The sequence below is a fragment of the Pteropus vampyrus genome, unplaced genomic scaffold, assembly GCF_000151845.1.
Source record: "Pteropus vampyrus isolate Shadow unplaced genomic scaffold, Pvam_2.0 Scaffold237, whole genome shotgun sequence".
Taxonomy (NCBI): domain Eukaryota; kingdom Metazoa; phylum Chordata; class Mammalia; order Chiroptera; family Pteropodidae; genus Pteropus; species Pteropus vampyrus.
Window position 1 is genome coordinate 1,410,027 of NW_011889018.1, and position 20,389 is coordinate 1,430,415.

Below are 20,389 nucleotides of genomic sequence, written 5' to 3' on the forward strand. Positions count from 1 at the left end.
TTCTATTTGAAATCGCCTTAGCTGTTATTTACAGTAAGGATAAAGCATGTCTTCCTAAGGGCCGTGCTAATGAGAGATGCCTATGAATTCTGATTATTCTAATCCCAAGACAGCCCACTATGTATATACCGAGAAAAGTTAACAGCATAGACACATTTTTAAATAAAGAATGGGCTAAGTAAGTTGACAGGTTTGTTTTAAGACCTGTGTCGTTAGCTCTGAAAAGTGACACAACGGTACAGAAAAGCATGTACTCCCACCAAAGGCTAGAGAGGAGCTAGAAACAGGTTAGTTCTAATTCGGTCGTTTAAAAAGTTCATTTTCCATAATTGTAATCACACTACATTAAGGATTCCTTAGATGCTGATGGCATTCTCAAGTAATTCACTGATGGAAGTGTCTCCCATGCATTAGCATCTAGGGAAACGTTGCTGTCATTTCAAACGAGCCCTGAAGTAAATACCAACACCGGTTCACTCGTTCACACCCGGCCACTCCACCAACGGTAACGACTACGGGGCGCTGCTGCACTGGGCGCCGGAGGGCGCAGCTTTAGACGGTCACGGGGCCCCCCACGTGGGCCTGCACCCCGACTGGGAAGTTAAGTCCTGGTCTGGGTGTCAGCGCCCGCTTTCCAGAGGAGACCACCTTCCGGCTCAGCGCGGCAGCCGGAGCAGGACTCGGCCTAACCACGCTGTGTGAGTGAGCGCGTGTGCACAGCACAGCGCTGCACTGTGACCGGAGAACAGGTGACAGGAAGGGACAGCGAGCACGGAACCCGTTCCAGGAAGCAAAAGGTTAGCGCGGCCGACTTCCCTCCTGGGCTGAATGAGAAGGAAGCAGGGTTCAGATTTCTCAGTCTTGTAGATGTTGATTCTCAGGACAAAATCTACACTCTTTAACGAAAGGGTCTGAAGACAGATAACATCCTCACAGGTTTGCCTTTTAAAAAATTACTTTGGCTGTTATGAAGAAATGGACCAGAGAAGGGTAAGAGTTGAGAGAGACTGAGCTACCGACCATCATCCGGGTGAAAGATGGGGACTCGAATGTAAAGAGGTGGTGGCAATGCCAAATTAAAGGAATGAGAAATATCAGAGAGAATTAGGGCAGTGGAGAGATGAGAGAGAAGCGGATGGTTAGGGTTCTGCCTCGTGCGAATGGTGTCAATCACTATGAGAGGGAAGGATGAGAAGGGCCAAGTCTGGGAATGGGGGGGAAGAGAATGAATTCACTTTTAGGCTTATTAAGTTGTGAGGTGGCTGAAGGATAGTCAAACGGAATAGTGAAGAGAGAGAGACCCAAGTCTGGAGCTCAGAAGAGAGGTCTGAACTCTAAGATATAAACTTGGGAGTCGACAGCCTAAATATCAGGGGTCTAAAACTACGAGCCAAATTCACCCTTTTGTTTCTTGCTCATGAGCTTCAGGTTTTGAAACTACACGTGTGACAGCTCTGGCCAGTGCTGACAGTGGCACGTGAGCAGTGGGTTCGGCCTTCATTCAGATCAGGAACCGCAATCCACATTTTCTCCTGTTCGCCCACGTGTGTTATTTTCTGGGTCCCTAAGGCATTTCAGTTTGTTATTTCTGCAACCGATGCTGTAACAGGGGATGAGAGCATCTTAAAAAGGATACAGAGAGATATATTCTGAACCCTGAACAACAACACTGAAAGCCTGGTTAGAGGAGAAACAGTGAAGGAAACTGAAAAGGAAGAAAACGGAAACGGAAGCGAAAACTTCCTCCCCATAAGATGGGGTAGATACTATTTTTTTTTCAATCTCACTTAAGACTGAATGAGACTACTTATGTACTCCGACGATTCTGAAAGTAATCTTTGTGTGAACTGAATGATGCCAAAGCCACTTCCCCATTTTGTACCTATGAAAAACACTAGTAGGAAAATCGATTGTTTTTTCATGAACTTATGTAGTTAAAAATTAAACGCTTTAGTACTAAAGTTACTCACCAGTGCAGGAAACCACAGTGCTTTCTTTTTATCCAAACTAACATAATCTACACATACGACTTTTCCTAGCAGCTCATCAATCTGTTTCCTATCATCCTCATCTTCATCACTGGAGGATGAAGAAGATTCTTCTTCAGGTCTAGGGAAAGAAAACAATAAAGTATTTCCATTTATCTTCGCAAAGAATAAGCATACTAAGTTGATGAATATAAGTATTCTAGAAATTTTATCCTATTTCCTAATATCTACAGAATGGCCCATTTAAATTTTTAAAGGTTTTAAAATTTCTAAAGAATAACAGAAAGGGTTATTATGAGAGGAAAGCACATCATTTTCCTAAAAATCTTTCAGTTTATTTAGTGCTATTTTAAAAGATTAAGAGGAATATGAACAGAATAAAACTGGTCTCAAATTCTCATAAAAGGCTAAAGGCCCCATATAAAACATCCCAGTTCCATATATACTAAAATAAACTAGATCTTACTCACAGATTAAAGGGGTCCTAGAGACAGTAATTGTACACTCTCAATACAAAGCTAATTTTAAAAAGGGAAGGCAGGTCTTTATTAACCGGGGAGGAGGGTAGGGAGAAGAGACCATCTGATAAGAGATCACCACTGCTATCCTCAATACCAAATATACACAAACTAGGTATTCATAAAATGTACAATATGGTTCTTTTGTATTATGTTAAAAATTCCTGCCAGTTACATTGTATACTGAACTAGTAAATTAGAAAGACATTAGGAAAAAGAACTATCTAAAACCACCTATTTGATGTTAGAGGGAAGTACAGTAAAAAGTAAAAGTAAAAAGGACAAAAGAAACAAAATTAAACAAAAAATTCTACTCTGAATCTGGTTGTAAGAAGAAAGCCCACAATCAGTGCTAAGGAAAATAAAGATTCTAACAACTGACTGCTCAAAATGCTCAGAATAAGACACTAAAACATGTTAACTAAATAGACTGCAATGTAAGTTCTTTTTTAAAAATAAAATACGATAATGACTAGTACTGATTATCTCCAGAGATGAAAATATTTTTGAGATAGTTAGCAATGACCAGGTTCACTGACAAAAATGTAAACTGACGGTATTTTAAAACTTTAAACACGATTTATCTATTTGGTTGATGGGGATAAATCCAGTAGAGTCTATATTTGTCTTCATGTCTTTCCAAAAGAATGGCAATATAAATGTCATCCCTTTATATTTATATAGTTTAACATAAAGATAACATTATAATAATATTAGATACTTTAGAGCGATATGATAAATATCACTATTTGATTTCAAGGATCGAATAACTTAAAAATTATCCCCTGAAAAAAACAAAGCAAATCTTAAAGTTTGCTACTGAGTAGAACTACTGTACTTCAAATGGCACTTAACTGACTCCTACTTAGAGAGTAGGTAACAGGCAGCAGGAAAAACCAACCTACCCTCCTATCGACAGAGCATCAAACCTTAGAAATAGGCACATAGCTTGGGACAGTAATGACAGACTTCACAAGTCTGGTTTCTACTTGATTAGAAGAGAACATCAGAGACGACTTTTCTCTCTCCACTTTCTAATGATTGCAGAAGACTCATTTAGCTAGGGTTTTACAGACACTATGTCATTATCATCAGCAAGAAAGAAAGTCACAATGTCACAGATAACATGTACCAAATTCCTTTCGAGAAAACTGGGCTTTCTTTAACCAACGAAGTCATCTGCATCTTTATAAATTGTTTAATTTCCTTCTTAAGACTTAACAAGTGTGAAGACTTCAGACACCAGAAAGATTTTTATATTTATGTGTGTGTGCATAAACTGGTAACATAAATAATCTATCCCCCTCACACAGTACAAGTCCAGGTTCCACCCTAAAACCATTCCCCATTTATGAACTAGATTCCCTCCCTCCCCGCTCCCCTGCAAGACTCTGTCTCAGCGATGCTCACTTCTCTCTCCTGTATCAATTTTTTTGCCTCTACTAGACTGAGTCCCATCGGCATGCTATTATTTCCATCAGTATGCTGTTATTTCTTCCACTTCAAAAGAAATCCCCTAACCTCACTTTCTCTACCAGCTCATTTCTCTGTTCTCCCTCTTTGTGGCAGAACAGCCTGGAACACTCTACCTTCACTTCCTGTAAAGTCTCTGTTCAAACATCATTTCAATTAGGTTACCCCTGACCATTTTATGCAAATTTACAACCTGCCCTCCCCCAAAACCCCTCACCTTACTCTTATTTCCACAGCACTTACGAATCTATCATACTATATAATTTACTTGTTTCTTGTATTTTTACTTTATTGTCCACCTCCCCCAACACGAGAGAGCGTAAGCTCTAAAGGCAGAGATTTTGTAAAGGCCTATTTTGTTCACTGATAAATCTCAAGTACTTGAACAGTGCTTGGCACAGCGTAGACAATAAATATTTGTCAACTAAATAAATGAAATGAATAGATTTCTTTCTTTCTACTGGGGTACTTCTGATTTTATTTCTCCTGAAATTTCAAAATGTATACAATCAGTATAATGCACATAACCAGCACAAACCATACCATTATACCTAAGGTTTCTTTAACTTCTCTTTTAGAGAAGCTTGGCCAGGAAATTGTTTACATAAAACAAGTACTCAATACACTAACGAACTAAAATACGGAGCAGGAATAGAGCAAGCAGAGAACCTGCGTGGTTTCCGCTCCCCTCTGAGATCATCGCTTCTGTGGTGGTGAGGTATTTGTTTAGAGTCGCAGCAAAATAATACACTGTCTCTGTGAAATAAAACCTGATGATGCCATTGGAAACAAAGCTAGTCACATGTAATGTTTCCCACAACAGATTAACAGCTAATCACTTAAAGCTGATGGCACATCACTAATAATTTTAAATTAATTGTAAATCAAGTGAGAACTTGAGACATGTGCCATAGAACAGCAAATGATGAGATGGAAAGAGAAAACAGCCAGGAATTTCAGAGGCTCAGTCTTTGACATGCGATTCTAACTTCAATGGTCCTCGATATTTCGGTCAAGGGATTAATGCAGTTTCAAATTTTATACAGTAAATTAAAAATCTGTATTAGTATCAAGGAGACTGACAATTACAGCTTCTTAGAGATTACAAAGTAGGGAATATATGGACATGCACAGACTTAACCAATGAAAGAGTTTTGGTTTAATCGTCCGCCCCCCCCCCATTTTTATCAAGGACACCAGAATCAAATTCTCATATCAAAATAAAGAGGCAAATGAGAGAGATCTTCTGGAGTGAGCTAGTGGTGCCGGCTGCACGATTCTGTGAACACACTAGAAAAAACACCGGACGCCGCACACTTTAAAAGGGCGGATTTTATGATATGTGAATTATGACTCAATAAAAAAAATTGTTTAAAGATCTGCAGACTTGTAAACACCAGGCTGAAATCCTTAGAATATTGGGTAAATCTTAGCACCATCACGGGGTAAAATCTGTACCCATAAATAATCCCTAACAAGAATCCTGACAGGCCTTATTATGCTTTATTCCTTTTCTGAAGGGGAAGAAAAAACAGCAAGTAAACTGCTTCCCCACTGTCGCCAGGTTACTGGAAAAAACAACTTGGGGGTGGGATATCTCAGGCGTTCTGTTCTTCAGGCAGAATAAAATAAGACCTCTGCATATGATGAGCAAATAATAAGGGCAAAATTCAATCAAGTTATACATGGATCAAAAGGATCAATAACTTCTTTCAAAAAATTAAGCTAGAGGATGATAATGATTAGAAAAGAAAATCCCTGAATATGTTAGAATTAATTAAAAGTAGCATATAAATAAAACTCCAGTAAGGGAAGATGGCAAAAATAACCAATTCTGGAATACCCGGGGCGGGTCACCGGCACGGGGACAGCGGCTGTCGCAAGGAAAACAAAGGCAGTGACATGCTACTGTGACAGTGGAGTCCGGGGACTCTTGGGAAGAGACAGCCTTATTTATCTTTGTACAAAAATAAATTTTAAATGACAGAGAACCACAATGAAGACATTTTTAGTTAAATGATGGAAAAGGAAATGAAGGTCAGACAAATGACCTTAAGATCTAGGTCCAAGACTTTGTTGTAGAAAATCACTCTGAAGAAAGGCAAAACAAGAACTCTGAGGAACTGTGATTCAGGAGATGGACGCTTACTTCACTGTGGTCTGAGCCTCTGGTGCTTACACGCCCAGGCTCACAGTGCGAAGCGGGACACAACACTTGGACAGTGGGGGGGAGAGGGAGGGAGGGAGAGAGGGGGAGAGAGGGGGAGAGAGAGAGAGAGAGAGCGAGCGAGAGAGAGTGAGTGTGAGTGAGAGAGAGAGAGAGAGAGAGAGAGAGAGAGAGGGTGTGTGTGTGTGTGTGTGTGTGTGTGTGTGTGTGTGTGTCAGGGGTGGGGGACCCAGACAGGCCGAGCTCCACAGCAAGTCTTTCATTACACACACAGGTTCTCAGCAAGAAAATCGCAGACTTAGAGTGTTTGCTAAAATCTTTAGAAAGCAAAGATCGACTTGCTCAGTGACAACTGCATGTCATATATTCAAGAAAGGGAGACCTCAGCGAAGAAACATAATCGACTTTTTAACAGATCATCATTTTTGGTCATTTTTATAAATCGATCTTTGACATTTTATAAATTACCTTATTTTATTTTTATACTTCTGGGTGACATTGCAGACATATATCTAAATCTGAGATACAATTTTTTTCAAAAAAATTCTTAAAAGATTAAAAAACTTTTTTCTATATGTAATCTAAAATAATATGGGAATGTTATTTTAAAAAATAATACAGCCTCAAACAGTCCGACCTGTCAGACATAAATACTAGTAAGCAGAATTCTTATATATTCACATATAAACAAAATCATGTTACACACTAATAATTTCATGAAAATTTTTTCATTCAACACATGATGATATCTAGCACTTACACAGTGCTTATTACTATACACATATATAAAAATATGAATTCATTTAATCTTTGCAACAACTCTCAGAGATAGGTAATACTATGACAGGTAAAACTCAATTTCACAGATCAGAAAATTAAGGCATGAAAAGACTCAGTAAGCAACCAGCACAAGGTCACATTGCAAGGAAGTGGCAGAGGCGGGATCCGAACCCAGGCTACCTGGCTCCACCGTCTGCACTCTCAACAACGAAGCCGCATCGTCACTCTCAGCAGCTACAGAAGTAGAAATCTTCATAAGGAAATAATTTTACATTAAATACACTCCACCCCACCATTTTGATATCATTAATCATGATTAATTAAGAGCTGACTATAGAACTACAGGAAGACTCTAATGATCACTGGTAGGCGAAATCTTAAATTCACAATCGAAGTCATTAATTTTTAAAGAGAGATCAAAAAATTTAACTTATATTTTATGGCAACGTAACAGTCATCTGGAACAAGTGAAAACATTATTAGATAAAAATAATATCTAATAATCACAACAGGACTCTTTCATAGTAATGATGTCACCATACATTTTTCATTTATTTTTCTTTTTAACTAGAACACTCGATTTTTAAATAACATGCGTAGAAAAGAAAACATAGTTACAATCTGAGTATTCTAAAAATAATCAAGTAAGCAGCAAGCTGTATCACAAGAAATTATTCACCTAGTAACTAAGAAAAACGTTTTCTAAAAGGTTCAGAGAGAAAAAAAAAGGCATGGCTCAAATCATAAGTTACCTACTCGTAAGTGACTCAAATCGGTTATACTGAAGTTTTCAATAATTTGACTAACATTTATTTTTAATGGCTACTCTAACAATATGTGGACTTAGCCACATTAAAACTTTAAAAATTTTATTACAGTAAAATATTCAAATAGTTTTAAAACAATCTCCAAGAGAATGAATAAAAACATTCTCCTGCCCTATCCCTTCCTACTTTCTTCTGCTTCATGGAATCAATTGAATTTTTAACTCAGCTCTTTCTCTGACAGTTACTACCTTATCTCTAAATAATATTCTTATACTGGTATCCATTTATACATTTTAAACGCTTTTTTTTATCCTGACTTCTCGTTGTCATAAGAGTATTAACTTTTATATCTAAACCACCTCCCTACCTTCCTAACATTGTTTTCCTTTCTTATATAATTTGGGATGCGGGAATCGCTAAACGCCTTTGCTATTTTTTTCTCTGTTTCTCAAGGAACCTCTAATTCCCCCCTCCACGGTTCCACTTGCTAGGTGCTCAAACTCCTCTGTAACAGAGGCTTCCGTCCCTCCTTCCACACCGCACTGACTCCCAGCATCCCGAGTTACTGAGAGTTTGTCTGTCTGATGCCCTTCTTCTCAGTCCTCTGCAATTTTCCCTTTCTGGAACTGTTTGATGGTTGTTTCTTTATCTCTGATGACCTGAAATCTCATGACCCCTTGATCCTGTGATCCTTTTTAATTTGAAGCCTTTGGGAGTGCAGGCGCATTTTGATGAGGGTGATCTGTTAAGTATGTGGCCTACGCACCACAACTGTAAGAGGCAGAAACGGAGAAGGCGGCCCTTGCTGTCAGGGGAATTAGAGGTGTTAGGAAGGGGAAACACTACGATGAGGGTCAGAGGTGAGACACTGTCTATGACAACAGATAGGTGAAAAGAATGTAGAGAGTCCAGAGGATAAGAAAATATGTTTTCAAAGAAAGAGTGGGGAGACACAGAATGGTTCACATAAAAATGAGAGCGTTTCTATTGAGAACGGAAGAATGCGTGAGACAGTGACATGGAAGGGTGGCATTGGAGACCCCAAAAAGCATGAATAAAAGCAAGATTTCAGGAAAACGAAGGGTGCGTTCGGGGAATATTGACTAGTTCCACTTTGACCACAGCATCAAGAATCATGTGGGGAGAACGGGAGGCAGACACACAGCTGTCAAGCACCGCGCTAAGGAGTCCAAAGTTACTATTAGATCTGAAATTACCATTAGATCCAGTTAGCATTTTGCAAATTACAATTTAAAATTAGTAACTTTTAAAACAATGCTAGAAGGAGAAATTAATTCAGGTTCAACTAACAGTCATGAAAATGGACTTACACATGGTTAGATCTTCTTCCTCTATTTGTTTTCTTTCCTATGACTGGAGTGCCAAAATGCTCGGGGTTGGTGAGTGGGAGCTGGTCTAATGTCTGTGGGTAAGAACATAAACCCATCAAAAGTTATTACGTTGCAAGTTCTTTTTTCTTTTTAAACCAAATCAGTTTAAAAATATGCTTAGATTTTGAGGTTAAAAGCTTCTCCCAAGGAAGACTAAAATACAACTTTCCTAAAGATAAAAAATTTAAAGGTATTAGAATAAAGATGATTGAGCCCATTACTGGAAAAAAAAAAAAAGGTGAAAAGAAATTTAGCTTGTCTCTCTAGATGATTTCATTACCTATTCGAAGGTTGACAGACTTCTAACAATGATTAAAATACAAAACAAACACAACTTAGTGGAAACATACATTTGAAAGGTAAGACACCTACCCATATGTAAGGACCTAACTAACTCCTAGATTGGGGCCATCTGCAGCTCAAATTTTTCTCTGCGCACAGAGTATCATAATATATAAAATGGAATTCTTAACTGGTAACAGAAACAAAATTACCAGAATAAGCATCAACTGCCTGAGAAAAGGCTTCAGATAAACTATATTTTTACTTTGCAAACATTTTTCAAAATGAACCTTTATTAAAGAAAAATGTAAAAATTAGCCTTTTTACATTTCATATTTTATTTTCCATTCCTTTTGAATCTGCAGTACCCAATGTTGTGCTTAGTATGAAGACAATAATCAATAACTGAACATTTCTTTATTACCAACTGACGGTTTACATCAACCTGTTTGTCCCTAACGCCATCCAAAAATAACAATTTCCAGGCAAGGCATCGGTTGACGGTTAAAAGCAAAATGAAGAAAAAGGGATTTTGGAGTTGTTTCTCAATAGCAGATACTTCTTGGATTTTCTTGCTGTTATTTCCTGAAAAAGTGTGCATATCCAGAAAGTTAAGGTATCAATCTAAAGATGCTATCCCAACTAACTCAGAATCTTCTGAGTATCGATTCTGATACTGTTCCCACTTTTTCTGCATTTTTAAGGTTTTCCAGAGTTGCGAATCCTTCCATCCCTCCAATAAAACTTTTGCTAGTACAGACACTCATAACACTAGGGGAACTAAAGAGCCCAGAAAACCGTCAGGACCGAAGTGAGGGAGAGGAACTACTTAGGATAAAGGCTTCTCAAAGTTACACGCCACAGTGGTGGACGGAACAGCGCCTGTCAACTTAGATTTTAAGGATTAGATCTCTAAATACAAACTAATGCTTATATTTAAAAGGAAATTTTTAACTTTTACTTTTAAAGCTGAGATAATTTTGTTGAGACAATAATGACTTAAAATGTAAAAACAGGAAGCGTATTAAGAATCCATTTTGCGTAACTTGTTAGAATATATGTAAATGTACTTAAGGTACATATATATCCAACTGACAAAGAATATAGTACTAGCCATAAAGCATTAAATAAAGATTAATTCCTCAAAAGATAAGACAAAAATCATAACTCTTATGGGGCAAAAATCTTTCATATTTAGTTTGTAAACTGGACATTTAAAAAATATCATTTGGAGGCAAAGTTGGCCCAACAGAGTAATATGCCAAATAGGAACGCTTTCAAAGTCAACTTGTCATTAACTCCTAATTATACTTTCCAAGGGTGAAAACTTCCAAGTACTACGTTTGATAAACAGGGAAAATAAATTAACCTGGATTCCCTTTCTGCCAGACTAACAGACGGATGAAATGCTCTTTCTCACTCCCCTATAATTAAGGATGCTCTCTTCAAAGCAGAGATTCCTATTACGTACTGAGATTTCTATTTTAAGCATCTGCTTGTCATTTCACTTGCTCACAGGAAAAAAATATCCAGGATTTCTGAAGTTATCTAGGAATCGCACATAGGAATTTTCAAATAAACCACAATCTCTCCCTAGTATGTATATAATAAGAGTGAGATCAATAACAAACTCCTCGATCCGCGTCCAGGAAAGCAGGAGAACCTTTACTTCAAGTGACAGAAAACACCGAGGGGAAGGTGGAATTTGTCCTGATACCTAAAGAGCAAAACCCAGAGACTCTTTGCATATTAAAGGCTCAAAGAAAATTCCATAGGCCTGGAGGAAACATGCCTATAGCCCTGCTACCTAAAATGGGCTGCAGGAAATGTGGAGCTGGGATTTTATTTAACCTTTCTTTAGAGTTTTCAGTTGCATGTAGTAAACGCACAGAGGGAATACCAGCTGATGAAACTACCTCTGGATAATATTCAAGTTAGAAATGCTCTGTAGAAACACCCAAACATTTCAACAGATGTCAGGTAGTGGGCAACATCCTCGCTAAGCCAGAACCAGTGATTTTTATGTTGGAATTTAAAGTGACTGAAGTGCTACTGTGATCTCTTATCGTGGAAATCTTGAATTTAAGTCTTCGTTTTAGGTATGTCGCTTATTAATGAGATTAGGGGCCCAAAATACTGCTACTATGATGTGGCTTTTCTCTCGAAGGCCAAAGTTATTGCTAATAATAACAATCATTATTACTGAGTAATCTTTCAAAGAAAGTAAAACTTTTTTTTTTTTAATATCGAATAAAGGGAAAGAATATACAGACGGTAGATTAAATACACTGCTGGCCATGTCTTCATAGAGCTTAATACACTTATAATTTTAAATATTTCTAATTGTTTGATTAATACTTTTTCTTCTCCAACAGGTGGTAAGTTACCCAAGGATAAATTCCATATATACTTGGCTCACCCTTAGATCCCCAGCACCTAGCACAGTACCTGGCATATGGGATCAGGGTAAAAAAAAATGCCAGTATTCCAATTACCCGCTAGCAAAACATAAAGTATAACGTGTATAGACACACATGGGAAACGGAGCCTCCTGGAGGCAAGAAGGAGACACTGAGCTACTGGTTCACACTGCTGCAGCCTTTATACTTCAACTGTCTTATGACCTATTCCAACTTAAAGTTCTCCTGCAAAAATAAAATTAATATTTTAGATATTTCTCTGGATTAAGTAAGACACACACTTAACAAAAAATTTAATTATATTAAATTTAATTATAGTAGGTCTGTGAACTCCCCATGTTCACTGACCTACTATAATTGTATGCATGCACTAAAGGAAATGAAATTATTTCTAAGAATTACATAAACTCAGAATCGTTACTTCATCAGTTTAAGAAGCTAAATTCACTGCGTTTGCCCCAAAGCTATATGCATTTCCCATATTTAAACCTTCACAATTCATTCAACAAATATTTATTGAAGGCTTCTGCATAGTAAACACTGCTGGGAAAAGGAGAGCCTATCAAGATGACAAAAACAGGGCTATTCCCAGCTTAAAATCTTATAGGGACAATAAGAAAATTAACCAAAAAGACCATAAAATAAAAGTAACAGAAATGCAAAAGCATCAAAGAATAAAATAACCACATTTGGTTAGAGAGCTGATGAAAGACATCATGAGGGATGAAGCATTTCTAGTGGCCTTAAGAAGAGCAGGGCTCAGCAGAAACCAAGAAAACAAAGTATGAACCATAATCTGGAAATACCAAGTAGTCTTATAGGGCAGAAATACAGGGAAATGGTAGAATATGAGACTGAAAAGACAGGCTAGAATCATAGTATAAATTCTTAATTAAAAATGAAATTTTAATCGTTTAAGAGAAGAAAAATTATTTTAAAACAACACAACAAAAAAACCATAGTCTAATAGTTAAGTAATATTAAAATGTCCCCCAAAAAACTGTTTGAAATGGTGACTAGGAAAAAAAAAATCATTCGTTAGGCTACACTGTGCATTAATATTTAGAGACTGGACCAGTGACTATAACACTATCTATAACACTATGTCTATTTCTAAAATTCTGAATAGCAAGCTACAGATTTATAAACTTTGTAACTGAATAACAATGCTAGTAACTGAGTAACACCTTCTAATTTTAGAGTGTGATTTGGTGCTAGAAAGTGCTGGTTTGACAACTAGCACTGACCATCAGTTTCATCGACTGTTTAGAATGAGATAATAATGGTATCTACCATTATTGCAAAGCACTGAGCAAAGTCCTTGGGAAATATAAGCACTTCATTTATTCATCTCACAAACATTTACTCAGTTCCTACTCTGTGCCAGGCACTGTTCTAGGAACTGGGAACAAAGTGGTGAAAAGACATACAAAACCCCTGCCCTTGTGACATATTCTAGTAAAAAAGGCAGACAATAAACAAATAATTAAACACATATACGTATTCTGATGTCAGAGAAGGATACCCGCTATAAAGAAAACTAAATCAACCTAAAAAAATTAAGAGGAATGGAAGAGACGATTTTAGAAAGGGCAGCCAGGCATGGCTTCTTTAAGGAGAGGTGATAATCACGTCAGCCACTAGCAGCAGTAGTTAGAGACTGCTTGTCACTCTACATATCCTTTAATGGTGAGGGGGGGGTTTAAGTGGATTACAAGTCAGACATCGCTTTCTCCGATCATTTACAAATTAGTCCAGAGAAAAGCTGTCTTAAGATGACAGTTAAATAAGCCCTTGCATTTTCTTTCTGGACAAGTGCGAAAATGCATGAGACAAAAAAGAATATAGAACCTGGTACTCTAACGCAAGGCCTTAAACAGTCTTCGCGGATTACATTATAATGGTATTATGTATGAATCAATTTTCCTGATTAACAAATAAGTTGCTTGAGTCGAGAAAGCAAAACTTGGCTCCCCCCCAGTCCAAAACATCAGGACACGTCCGTTCACTGAGTGCCACTTACCTCACTCTCGGCGAAATGCCGCTCTCCCTTCAGGCACAGCGAGGATCGTCTCAATGTCTTCTCATCTCCGTCATCGAAAACTGCGAGGGGACGTAAAAATGGAAACCACTGAAGGGTTTTTCAAAGAGTAACAGAATGATATAAATTACTTAATTTTCTGAGAGCAAAGACAGCTATTGTTTAAGATGACGTTTGATATTCAGTTCACATGTTCCGTTTTCTATGAGACAACTTCGAATAGAGTGTCTTTTCCAATTTATAGCAAAAAAGAAATAATAAACCTGAAATGAAAACATCTTCACTGAAACAGAAACCACTAGATAAAAATAAGCAGTTAGCACTTCAGGAAGAAAACTAAGTGCTAATTAACCTTTCTCAATGTGTAAAGGCAAGGCAAGTTTTCCTGCTGATAAATACTGACAGATTTACCTAAGAAACAGAAAGAGTACAAATTTATATATTCAGACTGCTCCTAAAAATTACTCCATTTTTATTATTTAAAGCAGAATTTCTGAACCCCAGCACTACTAATATTTGGACCAGATAATTCTTTTTCATGGGGCTGTCCTGTGCACTGCAACATATGTAACAGCATCCCTGACCTCCAGCCACTAGATGTCAGTAGCCCCGCTTCCAGTTGTGGTAACAAAAAAATGTCTCTGGACATTTGTCAAATGTTTCGTGAGTGGTGAACTTGCCCCTGGTTGAAAACTCCTTATTTAAAGCACTAACATGTCCCAGCAAATTTACTATAAGTTCATATATACACAGAATATATGTATATTTGACATACTTTTAACATATACTATTACCACAAATCACAGGAAGAGTACCTCTATTTTAAATAATGTTGCAAATTCTTAATTTAGAAATAGCAGTTTCTGCCCAAGTACCAAAATTCGGTTCTTGAACATTATGTGAGACAGGGTAAATAACTTTTAGTACTTTTTTGTAATGCTGTAACTAAAATATTCAATAATAAAAACGCCATGTTTATGAGACTGAAGTCTACACCTAATTACCATTAGGATTTACTACAGAACTGCTCGCGGTCTCATAGCCTACATCGATGCAACATTTCCTTATGTGTCTTTTGTAAAACAAGAACGAAACTGTAAATTGAAGACTACATTTAAGAATAAATGTGTAACACTGATGGAAGAAACGTCTTCTTAAATTACAGAGGAAAAAGTGACCAGAGGCAGCTCTTCCCGTAAGAGGCCTGAGGTGACTGAAAGTGGTTTGCTATTCACTCAACCCAGAAAACCCCACAAAATCATGCAAATCAAGAGGTTCGAATCTTCGTGTTCAATTTAAGAACCCTCATGAAACTGCCCAGGCCATCAAGGGTATGCATATCCAAAACGTCGCCAAGCATGTACAGGATGTCACTGACAGAAGCAATGTGTGCCATTACGTCATTATAATGCTGGAGTTGTTAGGTGTGCCCGGGGCCACAAACAGTGGGGCTTCGATGCAGGGTCTGTGGCAGAATTTTTCCTGCATATGCTTAAAAATGCAGAGAGGAACGCTGCACTTAAGGGTTCAGGTGGAGACTGTCTGGTCACCGGGCACATCTAGGTGACCCAAGCTCCCAAGATACGGCGCAGAGCTTACAGAGCTCGCGGATGGATGAACGCCCAACGCGCTCCCCTGCCACACTGAGATGACTCTCATGGGAAAAGGGCACATGTTCCTAAAGCAGAAGAGGAGCTTGCACAGAAGGAAAAGAAATCCCAGAAGAAACTGAAGAAACAAAAACGTATGGCCCGGAGTAAACTCAGCATCGAAGAAATGCTAATAAAAGTAAAAGTGGGGAAAAAAAAAATGACCACAAGTAAACCGACTATGGAAACTGGTAGTAGAGTTAAGAGTAAAGCAATATGAGAACACCTGCAGCTAAATAGCAAAGGGATAACATTCGAAATATATTAAGAACTCACATCCTAAAAATAATAGGAAAAAGATAACCATCTCAAGAGGAAAAGGAGATTGGGAAGACAATATAAGCTAGCAATTCGAAAGAAAAAAAATACAAATGAAAAGATGTTATCTTCGATAAATGTGAAAAGATGTTTGATCTCACTAGTAATCATGGCAGGGCACAGTCAAACCAAACAGATACGATTTTGTGTCCAGATGAGCAAAAATTTTTAAAGATCACTACTATCAAATATGACAAGGGCTGGGAAAAGAGAAATGCTCATATACTGTTCATGGGAGTGTAAATTAAAAATTAATAGTTTTGGGGGAAGGTGGTTTTCATTACCGACTAAAGTTTAAAAGTACATTTTATTTCCATCTATGCCTGGTTCTCAACCCACACACTAGGGAAATATAAGAATACTGGACATTTAATCCAGCATTTACTGTAAGAGCAAGAAAACTGAAACATCATTGGTAAAAGAAAGTTACAGTATCAAATATCATAATATCAAATATTATGCAACGATTATGCAATATAATAGTTAAAAGAAATTTACCTGTTGCACAACACACTGAAATGTACATTAAAAATAGTTAAGATAAATACAGAAATTTCTCTAAGATACACTTTGAAGTGAACGAAGCTTAAAATCCAATTCTATAATACATATACTAAATGATTTCAAATTATGTTACGCACATATTAATGAAATAATTTTTTTAAGTATCTGGAAAGATAAAAACCATTAACAGTAACAACATCTACAGCATTAAGACAAAGTAAATCAAGGAAACTTTGCTTTCGCTGTATTAGCTTTGAAAATATTTTTACAAGATTTATTCCTTACCTACAGTATACCAACTCGCGTCTGTTAATTTATTGATAACAGCTTCCTGATAGGCACCATCGAGGTTCTTCACTTCTACAACAGCTCCAACCTACGGTATTTTAAAAGGTTAGAAAAACTTTTAGAAGTAAACCAAAACCTGGCTTTATTTATTTAGTTGAGTGCATGGTGTAAAGGATAAAATAATTACTGATTCGATTTGTATTAAAGTACCAGCAGTTTTATCCACCAGTGTTTTTATATATTCAGTGAAAATAAAAGGTAAATGATATCTAAGTTATTATCATGAAAACAGTCCTAAAGGGTTTTGGGAACCCCCTGGGGTCACTGGACCGCACTCTTAGAACCAGAACCACCGTATGTGAAACCGACTGTCCTTGCCCCATATTACCTCTATTATCCAAATAAGGCTGGGAAGAGTAGGGATACAGAAAGAACTCCGAAGTCTCCTTAAGAGTCAGAACTTAACACTAATAACAACCATTTAAAATATTTTTTGTTTGATCAAGAACATGCTGAGTTACACTTACATGGTCTCTATAACTACGTCAAACTAAAACCTTCTGCACAGCAAAGGAAACTATCAACAAAATGAAAAGTCGACCTACTAAATGGGAGGAAGTAGCTGCAAAACGCAAATCTGATAACAGGTTAATATCCAAATATATAAAGAACTCACAGAGCTCAACGGCAAACAACAAAAACAAGAAGCTAGCCGGTAAAAAAAGTGCAACAGGTACATGAAAAGATCATCATTACTGATCAGAAAAATGTAAATCAAAATCATAAGGAGGTATTACCTCATACCTATCAGGACAGCCATTATCTGAAAAAAAAATAAGTCAGCGAGGTTGTGGAGAAAAGGGAACCCTTGCGCACTGTTGGTGGGAAGGTAAATTGATGCAGCCACTTAAAAAAAAAAACAGTATAGAGGTTCCCTGAAAAATTAAAAATAGGGCTATCATATAGGATCCAGCAATTCTGCTTCTGGGTATTTATGTGAAAAAAATTAAAATGCTAATTTGAAAAGATATGGGCACCCCATGTTCACAGTGACATTATTTATAATAGCCAAGACATGGAAGCAACCTGTATCCATTGACAGATGAACAGATTTTTAAAAACGTGATGTGTGTGTGTGTGTGTAATTATTTAGCCATAAAAATGAAGAAAATCCTGCCATTTGTGACAACATGGTTAGACCTTGAGAGCATTATGCTAAATGAAATAAGTCAGCCAAAGACAGACAAATACTATTTGATACCATTTACATTTGGAATCTAAAAAACAAACCAAAAAGATCCATCTCACAGATACAGAAAACGTATTGGTGACTGCTGGAAGGGGGAAGCGTGGGTGAAGAGGGTCAAAAGGTACAAACTCCAATTACGAAATAAGTTGTCATGAAGATGTAATGTACAGTATGGTGACTACAGTCAACAACACTATGCCACTTATTTGAAAATTGCTTACAGTAAATCTTAAAAGTCCTCATCACAAGAAAAAAAAGGAAATATATTTTTTAACTGTGTGGCGATGGATGTCAACTGTACTTATTGTGGTGTTCAGTTCTCAATACAAATATAGAATCATAATGTTGTACGGCTAAAACTAATATAATGTGATATGTCAACTATACCTCAATAAAAATAAAATGAATACGGTCTTTATAGTAATAACAAAATAAACTTGTCCAGAGAAGAGACTGTTAGGCCCACAGAATGCCCAAAAGGGGAAAGGAAAATCAGGAGAATTAACAACTTTCATTACCTGATTATAGTTAATAAATACGTGGTACAATTTTTAATTTAATATTCAAGCAGTCTAGGTATTATTTTTATGTGAACACATTACAAGTCAATTTAGATAAAATGACCACTACTTTTATTTCCTTTAAGAGAAACATTTATACAAATGCTGACACTTTGTATCAATCAGCTGATGGAAAGCTACGAAGTAAGTATATTAGGGAACAATTCAAAAATCTATAACGAAAAATCTATAGACAAGAAAATTATTTTAACAATCTTGAGACCACAATTTAATACACCTGCCTATGTCAAAATCAAAATATTCCTAATCCCTAATCACAAATAAAGAAAAATTTAATAAGAAAAAGCAAACAAGTAAAATAAACCAATTATGCCACAATCAAAGAGGCTGGAACAGTCGGAGAGAAAGATGTCTGAAGATACGAAGTAGTTGATTTTTCTATCCCTTCCCAACACTGAGTATTTTTTTGTAGGTGGTACCTGCTGGCCTGTATCAGGTTGTTTAAAACAGGGCAGTCGGGCAGCGAAGGACTATGCTATGAGGCAGAAACACAAATAAGGCCCGGAGGTGTATGTGCTCTGAACATTCAGGGGGCACAATGCTTCATTACAGGCTGTGAATCTATCAGAGTTTTGGTTCAGCCATTGTTGGCTGCGAGATCTTCAACAGATTACTTTACCTCCTTCAGTTTCCTCTTCTGTAAGGAGCTGTTATGAGGATTATGTAAAATACTATGTGCAAAAGACGTGACAGTACTAGCACATACTAAGTGCTAAATAAACGGTGGCTAATGTCATTTAAGTGTACGAGTTTCTGTCCTTTTGTCCCTCCAAGCGATAAATTTGGATGCACCTGTGCATGTACGTTAAAGATGGCACCAACAAAATACAAATAGTGGAAAATAATTTTTAAACGCAAGGTAAAAAAAAAAAGTTTTAGTCCTCCATGGTACCTACTATACATACATGCAAGGAACCAATGCCCTGGGGATCCAATTAAAAGTTTTAAAATGAATCACAAACAAAACTGGTAGATACACACATCTATCTCTCTCTCTGAAAAGTACAATTTCATCAGTAAAAGATTTTTCTTGCATCTACAAATGCTTCTTCATTCCATTAGCATTTCTAAAAATTCACCCACCCAGGCCAATGTCCATTTTCAGACTTTCAAAAGGGCCAAAGGGCACACACACAGTGGTTACCCATATATTCCCTTTACCCTGCTCACCAGTAGAAAGTAAAGCAGCTCTTAGTTCACTGGCCAATGAGAAAACATAAATGCAAATTTCTGGAAAATCTATAATTTTTACAAGACCAGTGCTCTAACCCCTCAGCTATGGCGCCCTTCCCAAAAAGTCTACAATTTTAGTACGTGAAACTGAAACAGATGAGTAAATAAAAAGCAGTCGATGCTCCCTTGATGTTCATCTCATTCCTGAACACAGGTTTTACTGAACATTCAATCTGCTTTTTTTCTATTAATCTATAGAGAGAGAATTATGTATTTATCAACTCAATAACAAATTAGCCAAGAAATAAAAAGAAATGACCAAACATAATTACTGTTTCCCAGGGATGCACTAGAATTAATGAATAAATAAATGAATTACCTTTAGTGGGCCCTTTATGTGGTCATCCTGAACTTCTACCGTTGAAGAATCGTGTCTAAATGTAACCTAGAGATCATAAATTTAATTAGCCACGCACACACACAAAAAAACACAAGCTCATCGATGCATGAATTCCTTTTTATCACAAGTAATCTAAACAGTTGCCTACTTTATACAAAATTCTCAGTCCCTAAGCAGATTCATTGAAATTTTTATTAAATAATTTCCCAGGCTAAATTACTTGATGTTTCACATATCATACTTTATTCAACACTATTAGTTATTAGTTTAGTTGTATAATTTTTTTTCCTAAAATATGAGAAAAAAAGAGGTGGCGATCTTATGCTATTAGGTACTACAGCTGACCCCTGAAAAACATGGGGGTTAGGAGCACCAACCCCCAGAACAGTTGAAAATCCAT

At 37.0% G+C, this 20,389-nt stretch overlaps 1 protein-coding gene across 1 annotated transcript in view; it reads right to left on the reverse strand.

Moving 5' to 3' along the window:
• The window catches only part of ARID4B (AT-rich interaction domain 4B), a gene marked incomplete at its 5' end in the record, with an annotated part of 66,738 nt that extends 46,704 nt beyond the window's left edge, over positions 1 to 20,034 (reverse strand). The window contains 5 exons of the mRNA XM_023519780.1: positions 1,971 to 2,109; positions 9,025 to 9,116; positions 13,810 to 13,889; positions 16,584 to 16,674; positions 19,969 to 20,034. Of these exons, the coding sequence (XP_023375548.1) occupies positions 1,971 to 2,109; positions 9,025 to 9,116; positions 13,810 to 13,889; positions 16,584 to 16,674; positions 19,969 to 20,034 (468 nt within the window). The remainder of the gene's footprint in view (positions 1 to 1,970; positions 2,110 to 9,024; positions 9,117 to 13,809; positions 13,890 to 16,583; positions 16,675 to 19,968) is intronic.
• Positions 20,035 to 20,389: the final 355 nt, after the last annotated feature.